Source organism: Scyliorhinus torazame, chromosome 17 (assembly GCF_047496885.1).
Source record: "Scyliorhinus torazame isolate Kashiwa2021f chromosome 17, sScyTor2.1, whole genome shotgun sequence".
Classification (NCBI taxonomy): Eukaryota; Metazoa; Chordata; class Chondrichthyes; order Carcharhiniformes; family Scyliorhinidae; genus Scyliorhinus; species Scyliorhinus torazame.
In genome coordinates this window covers 117,413,503-117,421,754 of record NC_092723.1, presented here as the reverse complement: position 1 = coordinate 117,421,754, position 8,252 = coordinate 117,413,503, and the positions used below count along the sequence as shown (strand labels likewise).

General features: G+C 47.9%; 1 protein-coding gene across 1 annotated transcript in view; it reads right to left on the bottom strand.

Annotated features, from left to right (window-relative positions):
* Positions 1-5,913: 5,913 nt before the first annotated feature.
* LOC140394101 (actin-related protein 2/3 complex subunit 1B-A-like) overlaps positions 5,914-8,252 on the bottom strand; it is a 44,122-nt gene continuing 41,783 nt past the window's right edge. Inside the window, exons 9-10 of the mRNA XM_072480945.1 lie at positions 7,430-7,520; positions 5,914-6,156 (exon numbers count right to left, since the gene is read on the bottom strand). Of these exons, the coding sequence (XP_072337046.1) occupies positions 6,118-6,156; positions 7,430-7,520 (130 nt within the window). The 3' untranslated portion in view covers positions 5,914-6,117. The remainder of the gene's footprint in view (positions 6,157-7,429; positions 7,521-8,252) is intronic.

Below are 8,252 nucleotides of genomic sequence, written 5' to 3'. Positions count from 1 at the left end.
CCTCCCCCCCCCCTCTCTCCCCCCCCCCTCCCCCCTCCCTCCCCCTACCCTCCCTCCCCCCCTCCCCCCCTCCCCCCCCCCTCCCCCCCACCCCCACCCCCCCCCCCCCTCCCCCCCCCCTCCCCCCCACCCCCCCCCCCCCCTCCCCCCCTCCCCTCCCCCCCCTCCTCCCCCCCCTCCCCTCCCCCCCCCTCCCTCCCCCCCCCCTCCCTCCCCCCTCCCTCCCCTCCCCACCCCCCTCCCCCCTCCCTCCCCCCCCTCCCTCCCCCCCCCCTCCCTCCCCCCTCCCTCCCCCCTCCCTCCCCCTCCCCTCCCCCCCTCTCCCCCCCCTCTCCTCTCCCCCCCCCCTCCCCCTCCCCCCCCTCCCCCCCCCCACCTCCCCCTCCCCCCTCCCTCCCCCTCCTCCCCCCTCCCTCCCCCTCCCCCCTCCCTCCCCCCTCCCTCCCCCTCCTCCCCCCCCCCCCTCCCCCCCCTCCCTCCCCTCCCCCCCCTCCCTCCCCCCTCCCTCCCTCCCCTCTCCCCCCCCCTCTCCTCTCCCCCACCCTCCCCTCCCCCCCCTCCCTCCCCCCTCCCTCTCCCCCCCCCTCTCCTCTCCCCCACCCTCCCCCTCCCCCCCCCCCTCTCTCCCCCCCCCCTCTCCCTCCACCCCTCCCCCACCCCCCCCTCCCCCACCCCCCCCTCCCCTCCCCCCCCCCTCCCCTCCCCCCCCTCCCCCCCCCCTCCCCCCCCCCTCCCCCCCTCCCCTCCCCCCCCCCTCCCCTCCCCCCCCCCTCCCCTCCCCCCCTCCCCTCCCCCTCCCTCCCCCCCCCCTCTCCTCTCCCCCACCCTCCCCCTCCCCCCCCCTCCCCCCCCCCCCTCTCCCCCCCCCTCTCCCCCCCCCTCTCCCCCCCCCTCTCCTCTCCCCCACCCTCCCCCTCCCCCCCCCCCCTCCCCTCCCCCCCCCCTCCCAAAGCCAATATGTGCTATATGCAGAATGTGCAAACTCCACACAGACAGTGACCAGGATCGAAGCTGGGTCAAAGAACAAAGAAAAGTACATGTGGAGATGCCGGCGCAGGACTGGGGCGAGCACAGCAAGAAGTCTTACAACACCAGGTTAAAGTCCAACCGGTTTGTTTCGATGCCACTAGCTTTCGGAGCGCTGCTCCTTCCTCGGGTGAATGAAGAGGTATGTTCCAGAAACATATATATAGACAGATTCAAAGATGCCAGACAATGCTTGGAATGCGACCATTAGCAGGTGATTAAATCTTTACAGATCTTTACTTTATTACTTTAAATTAAAGTACAGCACAGGAACAGGCCCTTCAGCCCTCCAAGCCCGTGCCGACCATGATGCCCGTCTAAACTAAAATCTTCCACACTTCCTGGGTCCGTATCCCTCTATTCCCATCCTATTCATGTATTTGTCAAGATGCCCCTTGAATGTCACTATCGTCCCTGCTTCCACCACCTCCTCCGGCAGTGAGTTCCCTCTGTGTAAAAAAAACTTGCCTCGTACATCTCCTCTAAACCTTGCCCTCGCACCTTAAACCTATGCCCCCCAGTAATTGACCCCTCTACCCTGGGAAAAAGCCTCTGTCTATGCCACTCATAATTTTGTAGACCTCTTATCAGGTCGCCCCTCAACCTCCATCGTTCCAGTGAGAACAAACCAAGTTTATTCAACCGCTCCTCATAGCTAATGCCCTCCACACCAGGCAACATCCTGGTAAATCTCTTCTGCACTCTCTCTAAAGCCTCCACATCCTTCTGGTAGTGTGGCGACCAGAATTGAACACTATACTCCAAGTGTGGCCTAACTAAGGTTCTACACAGCTGCAACATGACTTGCCAATTCTTATACTCAGTGCCCCGGTCAATGAAGGCAAGCATGCCATATGCCATCTTGACTACCTTCTCCACCTGTGTTGCCCCTTTCAGTGACATGTGGACCTGTGCACCTAGATCTCTCTGACTTTCAATACTCTTGAGGGTTCTACCATTCACTGTATATTCCCTACCTGCATTAGACCTTCCAAAATGCATTACCTCACATTTGTCTGGACTAAACTCCATCTGCCATCTCTCCGCCCAAGTCTCCAAACGATCTAAATCCTGCTGTATCCTCTGACAGTCCTCATTGCTATCTGCAATTCCACCAACCTTTGTGTAGTCTGTAAACTTACTAATCAGACCAGTTACATTTTCCTCCAAATCATTTATATATATATATATACGACGAACAGCAAAGGTCCCAAGAACAAACAAAGAACAAAGAAATGTACAGCACAGGAACAGGCCCTTCAGCCCTCCAAGCCCGTGCCGACCATACTGCCCGACTAAACTACAATCTTCTACACTTCCTGGGTCCGTATCCTTCTATTCCCATCCTATTCATATATTTGTCAAGATGCCCCTTAAATGTCCCTATCGTCCCTGCTTCCACTACCACCTCCGGTAGTGAGTTCCAGGCACCCACTACCCTCTGCGTAAAAAACTTGCCTCGTACATCTACTCTAAACCTTGCCCCTCTCACCTTAAACCTATGCCCCCTAGTAATTGACCCCTCTACCCTGGGGAAAAGCCTCTGACTATCCACTCTGTCTATGCCCCTCATAATTTTGTATACCTCTATCAGGTCACCCCTCAACCTCCTTCGTTCCAGTGAGAACAAACCAAGTTTATTCAATCGCTCCTCATAGCTTATGCCCTCCATACCAGGCAACATTCTGGTAAATCTCTTCTGCACCCTCTCTAAAGCCTCCACATCCTTCTGGTAGTGTGGCGACCAGAATTGAACACTATACTCCAAGTGTGGCCTAACTAAGGTTCTATACAGCTGCAACATGACTTGCCAATTCTTATACTCAGTCCCAGCACTGATCCCTGCAGAACACCACTAGTCACAGTCCTCGTCACTGAGGCAGCAGTGCTAACTGCGCCACCATGTAGCCGTCATTCTTACTAAGATGAAGGTACAAGAACTGGCTGAACTCTGCGCCTGATATGCACATTGCCCTCTCCTTATGTTAAACCTGATTGGAGTGAATTTGCGAGGATCTTGCATTAAAGGTAAGCGAACATGGCAAGTGTCATAAAGGTCTGCCACTTGGCAAAAGTGGGTCCCTGGAAAGTTTTTAAAAAACCCAGTTCTAAAGTGATTGAGGAACAGCAAGAATACCAGACATTAGAAATTCCACAGCTCTACTAAAATCATGATACTTCACTGCATCTTCTGTTGTTTCATACAAGAGCAGTTCACACTAGTGCTTTTCCCGATTACCATAACTCATTAAGAGTGTGGTATGCATCTGAAAATATTTTTTGGCTCTTAATTCTTTTTCACAAGCGTTATGTTAATTTTGGCATACAAAAATGCAGGATGGTTATTGCGTAGTAATTTTAGAAAGACATAGCTATCAGAGCAGGGACATAGAAAGGATGTCACACAGGGGATATAAAATCAAAATGCTAAAAACATTCAGCAGGTCAGCTGAGGATGGAGAAACGGAGTTAACATTTCAGGTCAATGACCTTTCATCAAAACTGGAACACAAAGGCTATCATCTTAAAAAGTTAACTGTTACTCTACCCCAGGGCATGAACACAACAATCAAGGCTTGACAGTCTTTTGGCTGTGATGTTGAACAGGCTCCATTTGTCTGCCTAAGCCTGCCCATTATTCCTACCTTCTCTTTGCACTCGGCCAACGTCCCAACCAGGTCAATAGTTTGTCTTCAATTCCTTGAATTTCAACTTTGGCTATCGGTCTCTTATGAGAAATTTTGCTGAAAACCTTCTAGAAATCCAAATAAAGAACAGCCACAGACGTTCCATGGCCCTATTTTGAAGAGGTGCAGGGGAATCATCCCTAATGTCTTGGTATCCATCAGTCAACGTCACAAAAACAGATCATCTGATCATTTATCACTTTGTGAGAGTTTGCTGTGCACTTATTGGCTGCCACATTTCCTACATTAATGAGGACTATGCTTCAAAAGTACTTCATTGGGTGTAAAACTCTGACATCCAGTGATCATGAAAAAAGCTCTCTAAATGCTCTATAATTTTTTTCCATAGTTGTTGCCCAACAGTATTTTCCATTTTTACTTCAGATTTTTTTAGCATTCGCAGTATTTTACTTTCAGTATAAACTGGTACTTTGGCACATATAATTGATAGGTCTATCAATGATGGGTCTTTTTGAATGACTTGTCAATTAGAAACCAGTTGATGCTTCACACCCAATACCGTGGTATGAATCTGATTGAATTTTTGAAAAGGTAATCAAAGTAGTGGATGGAAATGTCTATAGCAGTTCCTTATTTGGATTTCTAGAAGGTTTTCAGTGAAATCTCTCGTGAGAGACCGTAAGCTACAACTCGAGAATTGAAGGCATATTATTGACCTGGTTAGGATGTTGGCCGAGTACGAGGAGACTGTAGGAATAATGGGCAGGTACTCTCATTGGCAGAATGCAACTAGTGGTGTCTCACAAGGATTGGTGTTGGGGCGCTTTACCATATTAATTAACTTAGCAAATCTGTGCATGTGGCTTTCTATCCCATCATTTGAAGGACTTAAAGATGGGCGGTGCTTTAAGCAACAGAAGGAAGCTTAAAATTAAGATCAATTGATTAAGTGAATTAGTAAGTCTGTGGTAAATAGGTTTCAATATAGGCAAATGGTGTAGAAGCTACAGCTACACAAAGCATGTGAAGTACTGAAAGAGCAGTTTAGCACCTCACCAAAGATATAATGGCCTTGGAGGGAGAACAGGATAGATTTACTAGAATATACCAGGTCTCCCAGAGATGAGCTACAGAGACTGAACAAACTACGGTTGCATTCCCTGGAACATAGAAGGTGATTCCATTTGATGGAAGTTTAAGATATTGAGTAAATTGGGTGAAACTATTGCTGCTGTTGGGAGAAGTCTAAATTTAGGAGGGAATACTCTTTAAAAACTGGAGCCAGAACTTTCAGGAATGTAATTAGGAAACACTTCCTCACAAAAGGTGGTAGAAATTAGGAACACTCTCCTGCAAATTGCAATTGATGCTCGATCAATTAATTTTAAAATGGATAGCTAAAGATATTATTAAATTAATTCAAAGATTAGCCAGGCTCTCATTAAATGGAAGAACAACAGGCTTGGGGACTACCATTCTCATGTTGCTGTATAGTGCTGTTATGTCCATTCAGTTCCAGCCACCACCAGAAGGTGGCAGCAGACAATGGATAATCTCAGTTCAATTTACTGTCGTGAATAAAGACAGAAGTCGTGAACAAGCATAAAAATCACCCGTGTCTGGAAACAAAACAGTGAAGCTTGGTAAGACCGATAAAGGGGAGCAGGATCGCCCGTAAAAAAACAAGACCAAATGTGAGTGGACAGGGTGAACAGTTCGCAAGAATAGAGGGAGATAATAGTCTTAATAAAACATAGTGCAGAAGGAGGCCATTTGGCCCATCGAGTCTGCACCGACCCACTTAAGCCCTCACTTCCACCCTATACCTGTAACCCAATAATCCCTCCTAACCTTTTTGGTCACTAAGGGCAATTTATCATGGCCAATCCACCTAACCTGCACATCTTTGAACTGGGAGGAAACCTTCGCAGTCACGTTCAATTCAATGGAGGATTTGTTTATCCTCGAATGCAACAAGAAATAAAATAGGAAAACGAACGTGCTTGATTAACTCAATTTTATTATTGCAAGAATTTTAATACAGATTTCATCTTATGACCAGCAAAGACAGCCTGAAAATAATTAAACAGCGCAGATTCTTGCTCAGTTTTCAGTAAAAGAAAAATCTAATTGACAAACCCCTGAGGATAGCAACTGGGACTTGCCCAAGGCACCATATGCAGCATTCAAAAGTAGAGCACAGAGTCTTTGCAAAGCAATTCATTGAATTTGAGACTCCTGTACCTTTTAGAGTACCAGGCAATACTATAGAATATTGTTAGGTACTTGGAGTATGATAAAGGGTGATACCCATTTCAACATTTTTTTTTTTTTTTGCTTTATCAAAATTGGTCAAAATTATGTTGCGTTAAGCGAGGTGTGAGAGAAAGACTGGCAGGGCAATTTAAGGACTTGCAGATTTCAAAGAGATTAGTCCAGTGCTTCAGACAATCTTCAAACCTTTCAAATCAGCCTCCAGGGTCTGAAAAAAAAAATAATGAAACAGCTTAGTGGGGTTTTAAAAAATATAGATACCGCCAATGCACCTTTTTAAAATAAATATGTTTTTGTGCTGTTTTGTAACAGGCGAGGGGCGCAACGATCTCCAATTTTGACTCCCAGCGCCAGCAATGAGCAGACTCAGGCTGAGTCAATCACAGGCCAGATACCAAACAAAGCTTCTACCGTTCCATTTTAAAAGCATTAGAAATAAAAATCTCAACTTCGAAGAACAGAAGGATGTTTTCAATTTCCCAAACTGGCCTCCAGCCTTATGGTCTTTAAGTTTTTCCAGCTCGTGCCAAAATGGAAGTAGCTTTGGGCCGTGCACCCAGTTCCAATAGTAATTTAACACCAGGTGCCTGCAGCCCATAAAGCTGACACGGAGGAGAGACGTTTGCTACTTGAAGATGAAAGGGACCCACTGCACCACCTGGTGGCCAGATGATTGAAGTCAGCATTGTGGATTGATTTTTAAGGCGGCGGAACGCTGATTAGCACTGCGGCCTCACATCACCGGGAACTCGGGATCAATTCAGGCCTTGGGTGGCTGTCTGAGTGGAATTTGCACTGTCTCCCTGTGTCTGCATGGATTTCTTACAGTTTCCTCCCATAGTCCCAAGATGTGCAGGTTAGGTAGACTGGCCATAATAAATGGCCCCTTAGCGAATTAGGTGGGGTTATAGGGTGGGGGAATGGGCCTGGGTAGGGTGCTCTTTCAGAGGATCGGTCAGACTTGATGGGCCGAATGTCCTCCTGCACTATAGGGATTCTATGCTTCTAAGGTGGTGTAGTAGGAGTGGTATTTGTAAAGCATGTGATTATCGGGGCCAGCTGAACCTGACATGTGAACAGTGATTGAACCACAACAAATACGGTTTTATTAAATTCCTGTAAATGATAATGTCATAGCCAGCAGCAACAGCCTGCACTTTAGAACAGGCCACCAAATATAGAATATATTTTCCCCCTCTTATTTCTTCGCCCTACTTTCATGTATGTTCCTTTCTAGCTGGGTATACTGGCTCATCTTCCGTCTTACAGAACAGGGTGGTCTGTAAGGTAAATAGTAGCAGGTCTCCAAGTCTTTTCTTGGACGGGGTCATGGATTGAGCCTCCTGACCTACTTGGCGCAGTACCACACCAGGCAGCACATTAATGCATCACATTCAGTGAATCTAAAGGTTGTAACTGAACCTGATGAGGTGACATCTGGTTGAGACGTTGGGGGGAAAAGAGGTCAGTGTAACTTTTACCTTAATATCCCAGATTGCCATTCCACCATCCATACCAGTGGTGCAAAACTTCAAACAATTCTTCTTTCCACCCTCGAGAACGGAGATTTGGCTGTAATGAAAATGAAGAGTTATGGACAATGTTTTGATTTTCCTTTTATAAATCTAGAAATACTGGGGGTGGCACAGTGGTTAGCATTGCTGCCTCACGGCACCAAGGACCAGGGTTCAATCCCAGCCCCGGGTCACTGTCCGTTTGGAGTTTGCACATTCTCCCCGTGTCTGCGTAGGTCTCACCCCCATAACCCAAAGATATGCAGGGTAGGTGGATTGACCATGCTAAATTGCCCCTTAATTGGGAAAAAAATAATTGGGTACTCTAAATTTATTTTTAAAATATAGAAGTCTGGCAGGAGGTTTTGTTCATTGTGACACCCTGTAACTTTCTACATTTTTCACAGGTGTTGAGATTTAGTGTAAAGGCAGTGGGACAGCATGCTGTTAACTGTACCCGAGTTATAGCAAATCATTTGTCTCCACCGAAGCACACTGGTAGATGGCGGTGACCTTGCTGCCAAATAGTAAAGGAACTGCTTCTGGAGCTGAGTTGTTGGGGAGAGGTATGAAAGGGAGAATCGCTACAGTGCAGAAGGAGGCCAATCGGCCTATTGAGTCTGCACCGACCCTCTGAAAGAGCACACTACCTCGGCCCACTCCCCCACCCTATCCCCGTCACCCTGCACATCCCTGGATGCCAAGTGGCAATCTATCATGGCCTCTTTAGAGTCAAAGAGAGGCTAGACAGTCTGATCTGGTTTCTGGTCTGACAGTGGGCTTAAGCCTC